The sequence below is a fragment of the Colossoma macropomum genome, unplaced genomic scaffold (assembly GCF_904425465.1).
Source record: "Colossoma macropomum unplaced genomic scaffold, Colossoma_macropomum, whole genome shotgun sequence".
Classification (NCBI taxonomy): domain Eukaryota; kingdom Metazoa; phylum Chordata; class Actinopteri; order Characiformes; family Serrasalmidae; genus Colossoma; species Colossoma macropomum.
The window spans coordinates 49501166-49522539 of NW_023494787.1; the positions used below are offsets into that span (position 1 = coordinate 49501166).

At 36.7% G+C, this 21374-nt stretch overlaps 1 protein-coding gene across 1 annotated transcript in view; it reads left to right on the plus strand.

Moving 5' to 3' along the window:
- Positions 1-780: 780 nt before the first annotated feature.
- LOC118804978 (NACHT, LRR and PYD domains-containing protein 12-like) overlaps positions 781-21374 on the plus strand; it is a 115565-nt gene continuing 94971 nt past the window's right edge. The window contains 2 exon segments of the mRNA XM_036565570.1: positions 781-830; positions 1148-1201. Coding sequence (XP_036421463.1) covers positions 781-830; positions 1148-1201 — 104 coding nt within the window.

Sequence of the window (21374 nt, forward strand, 5' to 3'; positions counted from 1 at the left end):
CTCCACCCGTGATAAAAGATGGATGCCCCTCGTCTGGACACAGGTAACGGCTAATCAGAGTTGAAATGTTGCTGAGAGAAAGACTGAGTTAGGTTGCAGATCTTAACAGCAGAGAGATTTTATTTTATTTTTATTTATGTTTTGATTATTTAAGTAGCTAGTTTAAAACATTTAAAATGTAGATCAAAGTTAAATTAAACATGATTAAAACATGTAATTAACAAGAACCTTTCAGAAACCTGAAAATGAAGGAAGATATTTAATAGAAAAAATTAATCATCAAGTACACTAAAAATAAAACAATTTTAAAAATAGTGATGTAATTGAAATTAAAGTATGGCCTGAAAATGAAAAGTCAATGATAAATACTGTGCAAATAATTTCTTGTACGGTCTAATTCGGATAAAGAGATCAGACTCTCTACTAACCAGCTATGTGTCCATGAAGAGCGATGTGTCTATGGATCCTCCCCCCATCCCCCTCATCTGGACACAGGTGCCAATGAAAAGTGATTTAAAATGTTGTGATTAACAAAAACCTTTAAGAAACATGAAAATGAAAGAAAATAATTAATAGGAAAACAATAAGACAAAAAATGAGACAAATTTAAAACTAGTGATGTAATTAAAATGAAAGTCATTAATAATATTAGGATGGACTAGTTAAGCATGAAAAGCCAATAATAAAGACTATATAAATAACTTCCTGTACAGTCAGATCCAGATAAAGAGATCAGGCTCTTCAGTAACCAGCTGTGTGTCTGCGAGGAGTGATGCATCTATGGATCCTTCACCAGTGTTCAAAAATGGAGACCCCTCATCTGAACACAGGTAACAGCTCCCCACAGTTGAGCCATTGTGGTCAGAAAATCTGATTCATCCTTTCCAGTAGAAACAGTCAGAACAGTAATGTGTATTAATCATTTCATCCATTTCAAAGTGAATATTGCCCAGAAAATAGAGTTTACAGCCTTATTTTCCTTAATGATGTTTTTTTTAACAATTGTACTTTTATATGTTACAGTGTAATACAACTATTATAGTGTAACTCTATATCTCTGAAGCAACAATCCTCAAATAGCACCATTTAATGACAGAACAAATGGGAACATATAATTATTGACTATACAGCACTTATGTGTCTACAGTATCCTGCAGGGGGTGACAGACAGAACAGAAGAGGAGATCATCACAGATAAAGAGTAAGATCACAACCAGCATACAGAGACATGCAGTATGTTGTAAACACAACATGTCCTGTTACCTGAATAATGAATTTTTACATTGATTAAGAATATTGAGAACATGTAAAGTAAAGAGAATGTATGGAGAGTACACGACAGAGGACATGTTATGGTTATAAATAAAGGGGAATTTGGTTTGTGAATTTAGGGGAAACAAAAACGGCAGCTAAATATTCATCTTAGAAAGATTATTGGAAAAACAGTCTCTGTGCAGAAGTTCATTCTGGACTGGACTGAAGGGAAAGCAAATCAGGATGTCCACTTCATATTTCCACTTCCTTTCAGAGAACTGAATTTGATGAAGGACCAAAAACTCAGTTTGGTGGATCTTCTTCATACACGGTTTAAGGAGATTAAAGAAATGGAAATATCCAGATCTCACAAAGTTCTGTTCATATTTGATGGTTTGGATGAGTGTCGTTTAACTCTAGATTTTCAGAGCACTGTGAGATTGGATGATGTCACTCAGTCATCCTCAGTGAAGGTGCTGCTAACCAATCTGATCAAGGGAAATCTGCTTCCCTCTGCTCTCATCTGGATCACCTCCCGACCTGTAGCAGCTGATCAGATCCCCTCTGAGTGTGTGGATCGCGTGACAGAAGTACGAGGGTTCAGTGACCCACAGAAGGAGGAGTACTTCAGGAAGAGAATCAGTGATCAGAGCCTGACCAATAGAATCATCACACACCTGAAGACATCAAGAAGGCTCTACATCATGTGCCACATTCCTGTGTTCTGCTGGATTTCAGCCACTGTTCTAGAGAGAATGTTGGGTGAAGCAGAGAGTGGAGAGACCCCCAAAACTCTGACTCAAATGTACACACACTTCCTCATCATTCAGACAAAGATTATAAGAGAAAAGTACACAAAGAACCAGAAGACAGATGAAGAAATACTTCTCAAGCTGGGACGACTGGCTTTTCAGCAGCCGATGAAAGGAAAACTGATCTTCTATGAGGAAGATCTGAGAGAGTGTGGCATCGATGTTAAAGAAGCATCAGTGTACTCAGGTGTGTGTACACAGATCTTCAGAGAGGAATCTGGGCTGCACCAGAGTAAAGTGTACTGCTTTGTTCATCTGAGCATTCAGGAACATCTTGCAGCTCTATATGTGCACCTGACCTTCATGAACCAGAAGAGAAATGTGCTTAAACAGAGTCAGTCCTCTAAACTAAGGAGCCTCAGGAGAAAAGAAATTACAACCTCAGTTGTACAAAAGAGTGCTGTGGATCAGGCCTTGCAGAGTAAGAATGGATATCTGGATCTTTTCCTTCGCTTTCTTTTGGGTCTCTCACTGGAGTCCAATCAGACTCTCATACAAGAGTTAGTGACACAGACAAGAAGTAGCTCCCACAGCAAAGAGGAAACAGTTAAATATATCAGGAAAATGATCAGTGAGAATCCCTCTGCAGAGAAATCCATCAATCTGTTCCACTGTCTGAGTGAACTGGATGACCATTCTCTAGTTGAGGAAGTTCAGCAGTACCTGCAGTCTGACAGACTAAACCAAAGAAACCTATCTTCTTTACAGTGGTCAGCTGTGGTCTTTGTACTGCTGACATCAGGAGAGAATCAGGATAAATGTGTTTTACGGAAATATAACAGATCAGATGATGTTCTTCTGAAGCTGCTGCCTGTAGATGCAGAATGCAGAACAGCTCAGTGAGTAATGCTGAATAAAACTGACTCAGTAAAAGAACCATATTGAGAATAAAGCACTGCTTCATTACTCACTTTCATTCATTCAAATACAAATGTAAATACAAAGACTGCCTTCATATATCCAAACATTTTATATAATTCATTCATTTTTACCTGCCTGTATTTGATATGCTGCAGCGCACACACACACACAAACACACGTGTATATATATATACGTTTCAGTGTGCAAACTGACAAAGAAAAGCTGTGCAGCTCTGGCCTCAGTGCTCAGCTCAGAATCCTCCAGTCTGAGAGAGCTGGATCTGTCTCATAATAATCTTGGAGATTCAGGAGTGAAGCTGCTCTCTGCTGGACTGGAGAATCCTCTCTGTAACCTGGAGAAACTGAAGTAAGATTATCTTTCTTTCACACATCCTGGTCCTCAGTAAGATTTATCCTCTGGTATCATTAAGAAACTATTTATTAAAACATATTACATAATTATTTAAATATTAGGGACATATTTGTTGATCATTAAAAGTGTAAAATTAATCACAGCATTGGTGCGATTGGATGTTGCAGATGTTTCTATATTAGTTCATGTGCAGTACAGGTGCTAATCTGGTGCAGAGGAGCTCAAATGTAGTCATCATCAACATTATATTCTTATTTAAGATCAGGTTTACACTGCAGGGAATCCTAGTTTTCAATAAGCAACACATATATAACAGATTGAGAACGTAACGCTGCACAAGCACAAGAAGATGCTCGCGGATCTTAAAAACAAAAGTTTGTTTAATGAGAGAGGTGTCAGTTGGAAAGACAGTCTGAGGGCAAATCTCAGGGGTTAAGAACACAAGCCAAGAAAACAGTAGAATAACGCTCACTAGTCCAGTGAAGGGCAGTACCTCGCAATGAGGAGAACAAACCAAAGACTATTTAAAGTCTGAGACAAACAAACACAGGTGAATCGCATTAGAATTCGGGCGACTGAGAACGAGGCAGATGCGTGTGATTGGAGGAAAGAGTTACATCATCGGGATTGGAATCATGGGAAATGGAATCCTGGAGAGTGCTAGGCAAGGGAGGAGAACCTGGAAGCATGACAGAGAAATAGTCTTATCTAACTGCAAAACTCAGTGATAAACTGTAGAACAAGAAACAATATACCACAAAACAAAAACAAAAACAAAAAATAATAGGCCTTGAAGTGAAGTACAAGAAAATAAGAAACATAACGAAATTAACGTAAAATAAATTAACTCATAAAATTACAAACAATAAAAAATTTAGAAAGTTAAGATTTACAAATCCTAGAAAAAAACAATCAATATTTAGAGAGCAGAGTAACCAGTGGTGATTATATAATGCTGATATCATGTATATATTTTTATGAATTAATGAAATAGAAAAAAATCACTGGTATGCTGTAGATTTCAGAATGTTACCGGTATTTAAGGGAGAGTGGGGTACAGTATTTCATTCATCAGTATTATTCTATATATAATAACATGTTAAACATTAGCTACTAACGGTTTTAGATTGGATTTGCTGTTGTTTATGATGAGAGAAACGTGTTAGCATTTATAATGTGTTCTTTTCTGGAGGCAGCAGCCGAACTAGTCACTGCCATCAAAGGCGCGTCTCTCTCTCTGGGCAGCATTTTAGCTGAAATGTAACCTTAGCAGGCATCGCATTCGGGACCCTCTATAGAACCATCTTACGCCATAAGTTTCACTGAGCTGTACATGTTGTATCTGTTTACTCACAATCACTTGTGATCTGACACTCCGACTGTAAAGGTGGATCACCTCAGTGTATAAGGACCATTCCGAGATTGCAGCAGCTTTTCCTGCATTGACACTGTTGTGGGAATTTACTGTGTATGAAGAACAGACTGCTTTAAGGAGTCATATCTGTCATTATATACTTGACTCTGTGCCCCAGACAAATACCATTACGCTCACTGTCCTCCTCCACCTTAAGGAACCTGCATCATTTCTAACACACAAAGAATAAAAACTACTTATAATTTTGCACAGAATGCACTCAGAAAAAAGAATCATTCACAGTCAGCTAATCTGGCTAGTGTGCATTTTACTTCATGAATTGTAATCTGACTTTTGAGCTCCTAGTCTGAATTTTATCTGCCAACACTCACCCAACACTGATATGACGGTGATAACCACAGCAATACAAGACAAACAGAGCAAAAATAAGCATTAGCAATATTTATTTTAAAAACATTTCATTTCAGGACTTCAACATCAGATCAAATCACATAACGTTTACACAGGTGTGAAGGTGAGTGAAAGTATATTTTGTATATATACACACACATATATGACTCTAAATATATACACAAATACACAATATACACATTTAATATACACCAGTGTTGCACCATTCCAATATAGGTTTGTACAGTAATATAAGTTATGAAATAAAAGCTATGATATGTACAGTTGTACACTTTTCCATATGTGCAACGTGTGAGTCAGAGCTTGATAAATAGATGAGATGCAGGTACACAGATGAGATGCAGGTACATATATAGATATTCCAGATTACAAGATATGGATAGAAGATGTCAGTCTATATGTGCAGGTATAGGTTGGCTCAAGGGCAATTCAAGGATTAGAGTTTTAGGGGTGCTCTCCCACCCTGTTTTTTTCTCATAATATCTTCTATCATTCTACAACACTAATTAGCTAATACACATACAGACAGTTCAAGTAGCACCTTGGCCTTAATATGAACGCATCAGCCTATGAGTGGCACAACAGCCAGCTTCTCTCACTCGAATTCAAACAGTGGATGATCTTTGATTGACAATCTGCAATATTAGCTTGCTATATAAAAAATATGTCAGATAGCTAACAAGAACAACATAGAGTGATCTGTGATTCAGTGCAGCAAAAATGAGGACTACTGCTAATGACTGTAATGTCAAGTCAAGTCAAAGTTTATTTATATAACGCTTTTTACAACAGGTGTTGTCACAAAGCAGCTTTACAGAAAAATCCAGGACTGAGCCAAAGATGACACTGGCAAGGAAAAAGTTCCTAAGAGCTAGAGGAAGAAACCTTGAGAGGAACCAAAACTTAAAAGGGGAACCCATCCTCCTTTGGTAGGAAACAGATAGGAAACAGCATTAGTATAAAATATTAGAATACAAAACGGGGAAAAAACAGGTGAAACAATGGTTGTAACTAGTTTGAGTTTTAGTCTGGGCAGCAGCAGCAGTATCATCAGAAGGGTGAGTTCATGGAGGTGAGGTTTGCACAGCGAGAAGCTCCGTGGCGGTCAAACCGGTCCAATGTGTTGGTGCTGAGTTTTAAAGTAAAGAAATCTTTGTCTGCGCAACCTGGAGCCGCCTCACCACAGACAGTCAAACTCTAACTGGCTTTAGTGTGTGTGTGCAGTGTAGCTAGTCAGTGTAGCTACTGCATGGCCCCGGGGACTTAACAGAGACAAACTTCAGTTTCTAAGAAAAACAACAAAAAAAAGACTTTTTACTCTTATTTTTAGGGGTGCCTGGGCTGTCTGCACCACCCTCTGCAGAGCTTTCTGCTCAATGGCAGTGCAGTTCCCATACCATACCAGCCTGTTAGAACGCTCTCCACAGTACATGTGTTAAATATTCAGAGGATGCAGGGGTTCATGCCAAATAAAATATGCCAAATGAATGGGGTTCAAGCCAAATCGTCCAGTAAGTTAAAGTATTTTTCATCGTTCAGGGACAATGTTAGTCCGCCTCCAGCTGTTCAGTGCAGTTTTCTCCCCATAACAGCTCCTCTTCCTCAGCTCCTCAGCCAGCATCTCTCTTCTTTAACTTTAGTATCTGTCGACAGAAGAAAATCTCTGACTATAGAATCAAACTGATAAACTATTAACAGACAAAAGGCACCACTAAACAGTAAACAGCCAGTATTATTTTATTATGGGAATTTAAGTCTTGCCGTTTTCTCCCAAGCCCATTTCACAGATGCAGCGATAAGCCGTGCCGCTCACAGTACGCTCCTATATTAATCAGAGTAGCCTTTCAGACTGACTATGCATGTCATGCAGCACCACGGCAGTAATGTGTGAGTAAAACTGAAAGTGAATGCTTTGGGTATATATTTAACATTTTGTGCACATGACAGCAGTTTCAAGGCAGAAACGGTAAAGAAATGCAGTGTTTGTTCTATGATATACAATCTCAACTAATAAACAAATCAGTAAATGTAGTTTAACTGGTTGACAAGGTGATACAAATCCTTTGAGTAGATTAATGTTGTGAACACACATTCATCTCCCCTCTTCATATAGCTGTATTAAATTACTTTGTTCTAAACGGATTTCTGTGAAGCTGCTTTGTGACAACATCAGTTGTAAAAAGCGCTATACAAATAAATTTGATTTGATTTGATTAATGTTTTGTGTAGTCTGGGGGTAAATTATTATTGGCAGGCATTACTCAGTCTGTTGGAGATCTCACCCAACAACAAGTTGAACAGCAGGCCCAGCTCGCTCAACCCCTAACTGTTATCAATGACATTTCTTATTAACTTTGTTTGTGTACCTGCCCCTGTCCCTGTCCCAGTCTCTCATAGTAATGAGACTGCACCAGTCAGTGTTAATCCAGTTTTTCTGGTCAGCAAACCTGATAAATTTGACAGATCTCCAGACAAGTGTCAAGGTTTTCTTCTGCAATGCTCTGTATTTTTCAGTAATTCCCCATCTAGTACTGATGAGGCCAAAATAGTATTTGTTATCTTTTGCCTTTCAGACAAAGCCTTAGAGTGGGCAACTGCTGGTTGGTCTCGCATTGAAGACATGTCTTATGAACAATTTTTGAAAGACTTTAAGACAGTTTTTGACCGTCCTCATGATGGTTACTAGAGTGGAGAGCTTTTGTGCAAGCTTAAACAGAGTAATTGCTCGGTGGCAGCCTATGCTTTGAAGTTTCAGGTGCAGGATGTGGGTGGAATAAGCCCACATTTTTGGTATCTTTCTGCAATGGAATCAGTCCTGAAGTATTAACTGAGTTAGCTTGCAAAGATGAAAATTTAACAATGGACCAAATCATTGACTTGTCTATTCGACTTGACAAACTCCTGCAGAAAAGGCCTGGGCACAAAAGTTCTCCTCATGCCTATGTAAACTCCAATTCCAGTTCCAGTTCTGGTACCAGCTCCAGCTCCAGTTTCAGACCAGCTCCTGAACCCATTCATTCAGGCTGACCAGAGAGAAGAGGTTTCACCATTTATATGGAGGTCTGTGCATGTAGCTTGTCACATTTTACATGACTGTCAGGCTCATCAACACAGGCCTCAGGCACCAACCCCAGGAAAGCACATAGATTTTAAACCACGCGCAAATGTGTGTCACCTGTCAAAAAATACTGTTACTCTACTATAAAGCATACATCTGACAAATTGCTCAGAAAAGACTTCATGCCACACCATATTTGCCTTTATTATATTTTGATTGTTCGTTATCTTATTTATTAACAATTAAAATTTAGCAAGTCGTTTTTAGGTTTATATTAATGGTTAATATAATATTACTGTTATAACTAATCAGTAAAATATATTTCTACTAATGAACATGTGTTTTATGACTGTAGTCACACCTTGATGATGAAGTTCCTGCTGAACTGATCTGTGTGTTCTGAACTGAGAGAGTGAAGAGTGTGCCATTGTTCTCTCTGCAGCTTGCTTAAATGCAATGTCACAGATGGAGGCTGTGCTGCTCTGACTTCAGTTCTGAAATCAAACCCCTCACACCTGAGAGTGCTGGATCTGTCTGATAATAATCTAGGAGATTCAGGAGTGAAGCTGCTCTCTGCTGTACTGGAGAATCCTCTCTGTAAACTGGAGACACTGAGGTAAGATTATCTCTCTTGAAAGTCTCACATGTCATGGTCCTCAGTAAGACAAGTTCTCTATTTGTGAATATTCTCTGATCTCTATTCGAGTTTGTAGGTTCAGAAATAAAATCCTGAGGATGTTTGTTTCAGTTCTTCAAAGACTTTTCATTGTCATCATGCTGTTTGTTGTATTTGTTTTCTGTATTCATATTTGAATTTTCAGAGTTTTTCTTTGTCAAATTGAAACTGTAACATAATTATATTAATTTGTTATCACTGGGAGTTCAGTTTTAATCATTTTTTTAAAGATTTGTTTATTTGGATATGTTGTTAGAGAGAACCAGTTCAAAGTCTGGACTCACATACTCATACTCACATATAGAAAGATTTTACTATATTTTTACTTCAACACTGTAGAACAATAAAAATGATCAACTCTATCATATTTATGTTTGCCCCATATTGCAAATTCAAATCATGATTTTAGTGATTTATAAATTAGTTCAAAATGTCCTGAATATAACTGTGAAATGAACTCTGAAAGTTGTAAGATTGATAGATTTTTTTATTACTGCAAAATACTTTGAATCTTAACATTAAGCTATTACAAATGAAACATGAGTATTGATTGAACAATAAAATTCAACAAGGTCATCATGCAATTTTAGTTTCATCTCTTGTTTTATTCTTATTTGTTTTATTGATGTTAGCATTAGCTTAACTGCTCTTCTGTATCTAATGCTACAATGTAAAATTGGTGACGTGAATCTACCTGATAATGTATTTTTATCCACATATGTATCCACACAACTGTACTGTAAAATATTTCCAGCATACGTTATGTGCATTTCTGCTTCACTGCTTAAATCTTACAAGATAATGAACATCTTATTTATTTATTTTATTCCGCACTACACATGCCTTCTTCAGATACCCAAAGTAAGCTCACTAAGATGAGTTTGGATATCCATGCATTCAAACAGCTTCATCCATCGCTATAAAATAATGGATCAGAAAGCCTAGATTAGGTTGTATTAATCATAAAATAAAACTTTTACACACATACTTTACATTAAATGTCCTGAAACAGCCCATAAATGTTAGTAAAGAAGCATTCACTTACTTTCATTCACAACACTTTATTCATTACAGATAATTACTGTATTTTTTCATGATTTGTTCTTGCATAGTTACAGGTTATTAAGTAACTGTATTGTGTTACTGATTTTTGGAACAAAACTTTCAGTAAATGTTCTGTAAATTACAGAAAAAGTAGAGAGTCTGTTATTATGACTTTAAACTGTGGAACTCATCACTTTTAATCTGGAAAGAGTTTTATCTATTTTTTCTTTATATTTCTAATGCAACTTCCTATTTTTCTTTTTATTTTATCATCTCTTTATTTCACTTAATTTGTAATTTCATTTTACTATTTTCTATCTTGTTTTTTTCTTTTTTAATTTAAGTATTTAATTGTAAAACACTTTCAGCTGCTGCATGTATGAAAAATGCTCTATAAATAAAGCAACAGCAATAAGTGGGTAATAGTATGGTAATATTATGGTAATAAGTTGTAATAAAATTGCATTTTAATTTTGTACTAGTTGCTTAATAAAAAGTAAGAAAATGAAGTGTTTAATAAAATGGTAAAAATATTTGGTAGGAAAATGTATAATTGTAGGATTAGTATGCCAAGAACAAAGAAGCAGTTGTGCTGAAGTGATGTGGTTTTAGTGCTGTAAAATACTAATTCACTTTTTTCTACTTTATTTCTAATCTATTATGTGTTTAAATGGTTAGGTGCAGTGTGATGTACAGACATTTTGTCACACTGTAATTAGAGTGAAACTAAATAAAACTGGAGCTGTAATATCAGTTCTTCAAAACAATGCCTGTAATTACACTGAAGTCATAACTAAATCACTGCAATATAATCTTTCATTGTTGTTCTATTACTTTTACATGTGGCTCCACCTACAGATGAGATAAATATACTGAGATTACACAGAATCAGGGCTGTTCACATGTTCCTTTTGTGTTACCAATCAATGAAATACTGTTACTCTACTATAAAGCACATATCTGACAAAATGCTCAGAAATTAGTTCAGACCACACCACATTTGTCTTTACAAAACACTATCAGTCTTTTATATTACTAACTAATTAGCATGTAATTTTTAGGTTTGTACAACTCATATTAACAACATTACGTATCTGTGAAATAAAGTTCTACTAATAAAGCTGTGTGTTATGACTGAAGTCACACCTTGTTGATGAAGTTCCTGCTGAACTGATCTGTGTGTTCTGAACCAAGAGAGTGAAGAATGCCGTTGTTCTCTTTGCAGGTTGGATAGTTGTAATATCACAGATGGAGGCTGTGCTGCTCTGACATCAGCTCTGAAATCAAACCCCTCACACCTGAGAGAGCTGAATCTGTCTGATAATAAACTAGGAGATTCAGGAGTGAAGCTGCTCTCCGCTGTACTGGAGAATCCTCTCTGTAAACTGAAGATACTGCGGTAAGATCATCTCTTTGAGAGTCACACATGACCTGGTCCTATATGACCCGGTTCTATAGTCATAAATATTCTCTGATCTCTATTCGAGTCTGTAGGTTCAGAATCAAAATCCTGAGGATGTTTGTTTTTCAGTTCTTTAGAGACTTTTCATTCTCTCATCATGCTGTTTGTTGGGTTTGTTTTTTTTTATACTCGCCACTTTTAATCTGGGCACCATTTTGTCTTTTAATTTTAAATTAAATTAATGCAAATTAGCATATTTATCATTTTACCTCCTTTATTTCACTTCATTTTATTTAAATTTAATTAAAAAAAATCAGTTTTCCTTTGTTAAATGCGCCATTTTATCATAAAGCACTTTGAACTGCTGCATGTTTGAAAAGTGGCTTATAAATAAAGTGGCAGTAATGAGTGGGTAATAATATGGTAATATTATGGTAACAAGTTGTACTATTTAGCATATACTCCGATCAGGCATAACATTATGACCACCTCCTTGTTTCTACGCTCATTGTCCATTTTATCAGCTCCACTTACTATTTAGGTGCACTTTGTAGTTCTACAATTACAGACTGTAGTCCATCTGTTTTTCTACATACTCTGTTAGCCCCTTTTACCCTGTTCTTCAGTGGTCAGGACCCCCATGGACCCTCACAGAGCAGGTACTATTTGGGTGGTGGATCATTCTCAGCACTGCAGTAACACTGATGTGGTGGTGGTGTGTTAGTGTGTGTTGTGCTGGTGCAAGTGGATCAGACATAGCAGTGCTGCTGGAGTTTTTAAACACTGTGTCCATTCACAGTCCATTCAATTAGACACTCCTACCTTGTCAGTCCACCTTGTAGATGTAAAGTCAGAGACGATAGCTCATCTGCTGCTGCACAGTTTGTGTTGGTCATCCTCTAGTCCTTCATCAGTGGTCACAGGACGCTGCCCACAGGACGCTGTTGGCTGGATATTTTTGGTTGGTGGACTATTCTCAGTCCAGCAGTGATACTGAGGTGTTTAAAAGCTCCAGCAGCACTGCTGTGTCTGATCCACTCAGACCAGCGCAACACACACTAACACACCACCACCATGTCAGTGTTACTGCAGTGCTGAGAATGATCCACCACCCAAATAGTACCTGCTCTGTGAGGGTCCATGGGGGTCCTGACCACTGACGAACAGGATAAAAGGGGGTTTGCAGAGAAACAGATGTCTAATTGTGTAATTGTAGAACTACAGAGTGCACCTATATAGTAAGTGGCACTGACATATATATATACATATATATATATATATATATATATATATATATATATATATATGTGTGTGTGTGTGTGTGTGTGTGTGTGTGTGTGTGTGTGTTTTATGACTGTAGCCACACCTTGTTGATGAAGTTCCTGCTGAACTCTGTGTTCTGGACTGAGAGAGTGAAGAGTGAGTCATTGTTCTCTCTGCAGGCTGAGAGATTGTAATATCACAGATGAAGCCTGTGTGGCTCTAACTTCAGCTCTGAAATCAAACCCCTCACACATGAGAGAGCTGGATCTTCCTTTTAATAAACTAGGAGATTCAGGAGTGAAGCTGCTCTCTGCTGTACTGAAGAATCTTCTCTGTAAACTGGGGACACTGAGGTAAGATCATCTCTCTAAGAGTCGAACATGATGTGGTCCTCATTAATGCATATTTTCCAAGTAAGACATATTTCTTCACTGTGCAAAGAAAAACAAATCTCCAAAATAATAACTTTACACAAGAAGCCAAAAACACTCTTATGTTTCAATGTCAATTTAAAGAGGTTTCATTCCAGGTGATTTTAGAGTATTTCCATTGGTCCATTCAACATGAAATGTACAATGTAAAGGTCAGCTGGTGTGTTGAAATGATGTAGAAAATTTAAAATCGACAAAAATGTTTTTTTTTTGGACAGCACCGATTTGGTATAATCACTTTACAGTATGGCCCCTTGGTAATCTAATAGCTATGCATAAACTTATTATGACAAATATAGTAATTATCTGTTATGATAATGTGTTATCCATTGTTATTAATGAATGAATATGAGAAGGAATTGTTTGTGCACATTTACAAAATAAACAGACAAATTAACTAATTTAGTAACCAGAATATTTTTTTGTTCAAGGCCGCTAATTTGAGTGAAATAAGTAAAGAGTACCAGGACATATCATAATGATTATTATTATTATTATTATTATTATTATTATTTTTATTATACTGGTACTCCTACTAGTACTATTATAAAAACAACAGCTACTTTTACTTCTACTACTACTACTACTAATAATAATAATAGTATTAATAATAATAATAATAATAATAATAATAATAATTTTATAAATTTATAATTTTGTAATTTATTTTATAATTTAAGATTGTGTTTCGCAGGTCATTCATTGATAATATTATATATTCTATTGTATTAAATGATATATTATAGTAACAGACACTGCTTGTAGTATTGTTATTGTTGTCTATTCCCTTATTTATTATTAATAATAATAATAATAATAATAATAATAATAATAAGTTAATTTGTCTGTTCATTCTGTAAATGTATTATATCTGATGATAACTACTGCAGGAAAAAGCAATTCCTTCTCTTGTTTGTTCCTTATTAAAAAAAACTTTAGACTTTAAGATGTATAATTACCACAGCCCCTCATTCTTCAAATGCAAGTTTGAATAAATATGTTTTCAAACTTGATTTAAAAACAGCGATCCAAGGTGCTTTGGCGAATAGTGGGAGGTAGAATGTACCAACGTCTCAGAGCATAGACTGTAAATGCACGATCACCTTTAAGATTCAAACGAGCCCATATAGGTACAGCCAGCAAAGATGCGAGGATCATCTCAAAGCTTGCTGTGTGGTAGAGGGACTGAGCATACCACCAACATATGAGGGGCCTGACCCACTTTTAAAAACAAATAAAAGCACTTTGAACTGTATCATAAACAGAGCAGGTAGCCAAAGAAGTGAAGCAAGGACTGGAGTAATATGGTCTCTTTTCTTACTAGTCAGTAACCTAGCTGCTGCATTTTAGACTAACTGTAAGCACTGCAATAGAGACTTGTTAATCCCAATATACAAAGAATTATGGTAGTCAATTCTAGAGGAGATGAATGCATGAATAACTTTCTCCAACTCAGAAAAAACAGAGAAAACGCTTAAGCTTTACATGGTTTCTGAGATGGAAAAAGCTACTCCTTACCACAGAGTTGATTTGTTTATCAAATCTGAAGATAGCACCAAAATCTCTCACAGATGTCTTCACACATGGGGACAAATGACCAAGGCTATTGCAGACACTATTAATCTGATGAGGATAACCAAAAACAGGAGAAACTAGCTTCTTCAATATCTAATTTGTCAATGTCAAAAATGAATGTGCTGAATAAAACTGAAAGAATCCAGTAGCTGTGTATAATGATTAATCTGATATTTATCAGGACAGCAGACATGAATATTAAAATCACCAAGAAGCAAAACTTTGTCAGACATTGGTACAATCGAGACAAGGAATTCAGCAAATTTAATGATAAGATCTTTGTGTGGTGTAGAAGGCTTTAAAAACCAGTGCTTCAAAACTTTTGAACGTCCCAACATTCAGCATTTGACCTCTCAGATGCAATTCCTCCAACTCTACCCGTATTCCGTATTCCCATGTCTCAGTTAAAAACGGCAGGTCCAAACCATGAGAAGTAAAGAATTCGTTTAAAATAAACGTCTTATTGTGGACAGAGCATTCATTTACCAGAGCCATATGGACGGACACGGACTGAGACTGATGTAATGGTGTGTGTTCCAGGGCTCTGTGATTAAGGGTATTAGCTCCTCTGTTTCTGGCTTGGAGTCTCAGCTGAGGTTGAAGATATATAGCGTTTTGTTCAGGAAACACAGGTACCAGCCAGCTGTAAACCAGTTCGAGGTTACACAGAGATACTGTTCTGGAGTTGTGGCCATTCGGCACAAACGGTGTATGCAGTCAAAAGCCCACTTTGCCATCCGAACAGTGCCTTAGTCTCACTACGACGCCTACACATTTTCCCCTTTTTCTATGCCGCTTCCCTCTGTGGATAAAGCAGGGATAATGGCAAACCTCTCTGGACCGGGGAGATGAAAACCAGGAACAAAAGCTACTCTGTACCTCCAGATTTCAGTCCCAGAAATCCACCATAGAGGTACGAATGTTGAGTAGCGTTTGCCAATTATGAACAAGAAATAATGGAGCAGTATAAGCGTTACCACACCACAGTAATAAACACAACACTACTAAACATAAAACAGGTAGGGAGAGATGGCAAGCTGAGGGGGTCGTAGTGTAAAGCATGCTGTGACCACTAAGGTCAGGTGTTCAGGAGTTTCAGAAGGGTTTTTCACTTTCCTCAGTTCATGAGTTTGAACGTAGAAACAGCTCCATTATGATAATACAGTCTACTCAGCGGCGCAGCTACAGCATCACAGACTTACCCAACACAACAGGACAGAATATTTATTATGCCACATTTCTGGGATGATGAATTTTGATTGGTTTTCTGTAGGCAGTGTCACTGTATTAATCTTCCAAGCTTCGTGTTATTTTCTAAACCCTCCAGTCTCTGCTTAGCAACCACTGCTATGCGCATTTGCTTCAGTACATTGTTACTGTCCGTCATTTTTGGGACTAGCATTGGGACACTGAGGTCCTCTGAAGTTTCTAAAGGCCATAATTTACATTGTAAAATGCAAGCCCCATTATTTATTTTTTATTTGGAACACTCACAGCATTGCTAGCTAAATCAGCTTTAATCCAGCTTCAGTAGCTGATCAGTTTAGTCTACAGGCTCTGTAGTTGGCCATGTTAGTGATTAGATGAGAAATTAAAGTTGTATTATGTTACCTTCATATAACAAACTACAGCCAGCATGAGAAAGTTCACTGATAACCAGCATTGATGGTAACATTATTAAGAAATCAGCAGGTAGATTAGGCTGTATTTTGTCTCATTAACTGTATGAGTAGCTGCCTTTTCCATTAGTTAGGCTTTAGTACAGACAGCCTTTTAAAACATATGTTTAATGTGTCCTTTTATAGTAATCAGTGAGGACAGAGATGGAAAAAAGACAAGCAAAGATAGACAGAGAGGGAGAGAGAGAGAGAGAGAGAAATAAATAACAGTTTAAAATGAATTGTTTGAGTTAATTTTTGGTAGCTTTCATTATTATTATATTTATTTAATAAAAATGAAACACTATTATTCATTAAATAAACTTAAACAGGGTAGGAGTCTTATCAGTTTATAGAACAGTAATAACAGTTCATGGAAGAATGGAGTGATGGGGAAGGAACAAATGAAAGGAAAAGGTGCATAACAGTCATAGATGGGTGAAAAGGAGCAATAATTTTGTTAAAAAAAAACTAAAGGAGAAACTTACTTGGTGTGAAGCTCATATTTGGCAGTTATTCTTCAGAAACTTTTTTTATTCTCTTATCATGCTGTTTGTTGTGTTTGTTTACTGTATTCAGATTTGAGTTATCTGATAGGATACTAAATGAGGACAGAAATGACATGTTTTTCCTCATTAGCCAATCAGAGTACATATTGTATTTTAAACAGCAGTGCGGTGGCAGATTCTCAACACAGTGATGCCTGAGTAGCGCTGCAATATGTGTTTATGTCGAGACAAAGAAAACATTTTTAATGAATTATGAAACATAAAAGGTATCTTTAATTGGTTAAATATTCAAACACAAAAATAATTACCATGATAACATAAATAACCAGAATATAAAATTCATTAAATTTAATAAGTCATTAGAATTATTGACACTTTACTAAATAAAGATCATAATGTGCAGCGATCATGAAAATATAGCATTACTGTTTTTAGCCTGATCTCAAAAATAAGTAAAGAAATGTAAGAAGTGTAGAGTGTGTGATCAACCTACTATCAGCTACTGCTCAGTGACTTAAGTCTTTATCAGCAGAAACATGTACTTTTAGCTTTTTATGCTGTTTATATCCACATCAGACTCAGACATTGTTCTCTCTGCAGGTTGATGGATTGTAATATCACAGATGAAGGCTGTGCTGCTCTGGCTTCAGCTCTGAAATCAAACCCCTCATACCTGAGAGAGCTGGATCTGTGTTTTAATAACCAGACAAAGAAAGGACGTGAGGTGCTGTTTAATCTTCAGCATGATGAACATTACAGACTACAAGATCTAAGGTGAGTAACAATGATTTCAGATAAATGTGTGTACACACACACACACACACACACACACACAAACACACACACACACTGTGGGCTGCTTTATCAGACAGGGATTAAATTTGATCTTAGACTAAACTGAAACGCTGATAGTGATTCACAGTTTAAAATCTCTGTGATTGAGCTACATGTAGGAAACTGGTGCTACATCTTTTAAAGGAGTAACTTGGTTATTATACCGACTAATTCTGTTTTGTTAATAAAGGTTTTTATTTTAAAGTTATTTCTTGGTTCTTTCTGTTTTTCAGTCAGTGATGTTGATGATGTGTATTATTGATCATCAAAAAGACGAAATCATGAAGAGATGAAGTGATTCTGAACGTGTGTGAGGAGCTCCAGCAGCAGAGGGAGACACAGTGTGTGTAAATACAGTATGAGTGTGTGGACCAGATGGACGTGTGTGTTTGTGTACAGAAAACTTAATGAGAAATAAAATAGTAAACAAACAACACTAAAAAATGAATGTCTGATATTCAGAGAGGAAGAATCTTCTACTCTGTCACACTCAGGTAACAGATGGACCATGTGATACATTGTCCAGTGAAGAAAACAGACTGTAAACTAGTCACAGGTCATGATGTTTTGTATGTAGAAACCAGAAAAAATGTTTTTGTTAATCTGTGTTTGGACCAGTTGAGATAAAGGCTTCCTTAATTTACGGTTTTGTTTTTCTTCTGTTTCCACGAGAGCACAGTTATATGATATGATGCTTATTTTAAATCAGAAGCAGTGACCGCGCTGCATGCAGTGTGGCTTCTGTGTTAATCAGAGTGACCCTTTAAACTGGTCATTTGAGTCTGTTTTGGCTATTTTTCTCTAGAAGTGTGAAATAAATGATCATCAGTGTCTCTTGTACTCTGAAGATCTCTGCTGTTCCTCTTTGAGCTCTAATAAAGCTCATCCAATTATTAGTCTATCACTGCTGCTGAGTTTCTCCATTACACTCAAACACCTCTCTCTGATTTAGTTTGGGAAATGAGGAAACAGTGTGTGTGTGTGTGTGTGTGTGTGTGTGTGTGTGTGTGTGTGTGTGTGTGTGTGTTTAAGAAAGAACTTAAAGAAATAATTTGGCAAAAAATCTAACTTACACAATTTTCCACTCATCCCAAACATTGTCGATTAGTTGGGAAGTGTCTTGTCTTCAAATGTTGTTTGTTTACTTTAGTGCTGGAGCTTAGAGGCTAATGTTGCTAACAAACACTAGAAGACAATAGTCACCCAAATCTTTTCTGGAAATCCATCCCCAAAACTTCTCTCATCCTGTTCAAACTACATCCAGCTCTTCATTAAAGGGAACCCAGACTGTTAATACATGTCTGTCTCAACATAGTGTTCATGTCCAATAATATTAAAATATGTTGTATAAACCAAGTAAAAACTTTATTTATTATTAAAATAGACACAATCCTTTTACTAGTAAGTTGCCATTTTTGTTGCTGTATCAAATGTTTACTCTCTCTCTTCTCCACTGAGTGAGGAACAGCGAGTCAGAGATCTCATTTAAATCAAATATATCATTCAGCCTTACCAGATTTAGCTAGAATGTGACATCATCACCCAGAAGACAAACTTTGTCTTATTTTCTGTAGGACTGATTCCACTGCAGCCATATGACATCATCACAGTGTGACAACAGTGACCTACTAGTAGAGAGATTTTACCAATTTTTGTTTGTTTTATAATAAACAAAACATTTCCATTTTGTTTGTATATCATATTTTAACAGTGTTGGACATGTACAGTATTTTAAGGCATACGAGTCCAACAGTCAGGGTCCCTTTAAGGTAGTGCAGACTTGTGGTTTAGACGACCAGCAGGTGTTGTTCTGGATTCTGACTCAACCTGAAGAATCTGACTCCATTTTGTGAGCATGTACATCACTCATATGTCATATGGACGCCAGATTACATTCATGATTTCTGTTGTTTTTATATATCAGTTTGAAAATTCAACATTCACAGTTATTTATAAAAAGAAGCAGCAGAAATAATCATAATCTGTAATATGTGTGAGAGCTTTAGTTCATTTTTATAGTTCACAGTAAGTCACACTCTGATTCATAGAAAGGCAATGAAAAAAGTGTCTCACTATCAGTTTTCATGTCCTTCATTACAGTTCATTCCACTGTAAAATAACAATGGAGGCTTTAATATTCGGACAAGCAGCTCTCTAAAGCTTACAGATCTCTAAAACGGAGAGCAGCACAGACTCAACGTCAGTCTTTCACAGAGTTTTTGTTGTGAGGTTGAGCAAAACTAGCCGATCAGGCAGAGAGAGAGAGTAGAACACCCAGAACCAGTTTCAGCTACAAGTTCCCCGTTATCACATCACACACACAAAGCTGTACTGCACTCCTAAAAAAGATGGTTCTTAAAGGGTTTATTAGGAAAGATAGTGGTTCTATATAGAACCATGAAGACTCAGAGAACCATTTGCATGATTAAGTGGTTCTTGTATGATGAAATCGGTCATCCGATTGATGGAGAATGTGTTTTATATGATTCTAAATGGAACATTTTTGAAAAAGGTTCTAGATAGCACCAAAAAGGGTTCTTCTATTGTTACAGGCATGATAATGTAAAAATAGAAGAACTTTTTATGGTACTATATAGAACATTTTTCAGAAATGTTTTATGTAGAACCATGTACAGCAAATTCTCCATCAATCTGAAGAACCATTTATCAATGCAAAGAACTATTTAAGCATGCAAATGGTTGTTTGAGTGTTTATGGTTTTACATAGAAACTTTTTTTTCTAAGGACCATAATTTTTGAGAGTGTAGAACAAAAAAGGATTCTATTGTTATTGTGCTTTTGTGGTTTATTATCATTATAATATAAAACTTAATAAATGCTAATAAGTGGTATGAAGAACAATTTTCAAATAAGTTTTACATAGAACCAAATACAAAGCATTCTCTGTCCTCCATCTGAAGAACCATTTCACCATGCAAAGAACCATTTACACATGAAAATGGTTCTTTGAGTGTTCATGTTTCTATATAGAACCATCATCTTTTCTAAAGAGCCCTTGGAGAACCGTCTTTTTAAGAGTGTGGATCAGACCAGTTTGTGCTCTTATGTGCAGTGAAACTGAGGGTGAAAGGGTGTTGGAGAACGCAGAGATCACTGTGAGAACCGGAGAACATTTCACTACAAACTGGCAGCTGATCTGAAACTGTGAAGAGAGTGAATCAACATCTGGATCCAGACATTATAGACATGATAAAGACTCTTATTGGCTGTGTTTTACTAGCAGCTCCTCTGTCTCCTCAGTCGGCTGCAGACGCAGCGTTTATACGCGTCTCTTCACCTTTTTCTCTCTTCTAGCTTCTCACTGGCTGCTGTCTGAGTCACTCGCTCAGCTCCATCACTGACCATCTCACGCTGCAGGACTCGAGAACGTTCTGAGTCCTAAAAATCAGACGTTTGAAAATATTGGAGATCCTCTGATCACTCCGGAGTTGGATCAGGAGGATAAAGAGTGACTCGTTTCTCCTCTCACTCCACCAGATCATCTTCACCGTCAGTCACTTCTGATCCCGATCCCGACCTGGAAAATCAGTTCAGAGTGAAAATGTGCTGAAAGGGGCAGATCTGGGTTAAAATCAGGCTAAAAACCATGCTGTGTAGGTCCAGATTAAAAGCTCTCTGTAGCTCTGATGCGTTTGACATTTCACATGCTAATTATTCTAATCGTGATGGAGCTTTGAGTCTCTGTTTATGTCAGATTTATATCAGATCTGATCAGGTACATAGTAGAGACTTTAACTTAAAAGCTCAAGTGATCACAGAACTATAGTCTGAGATGACTTAAGCTTCGTCTTTTAAACTTAAAAGCTGCAGGTTTTTT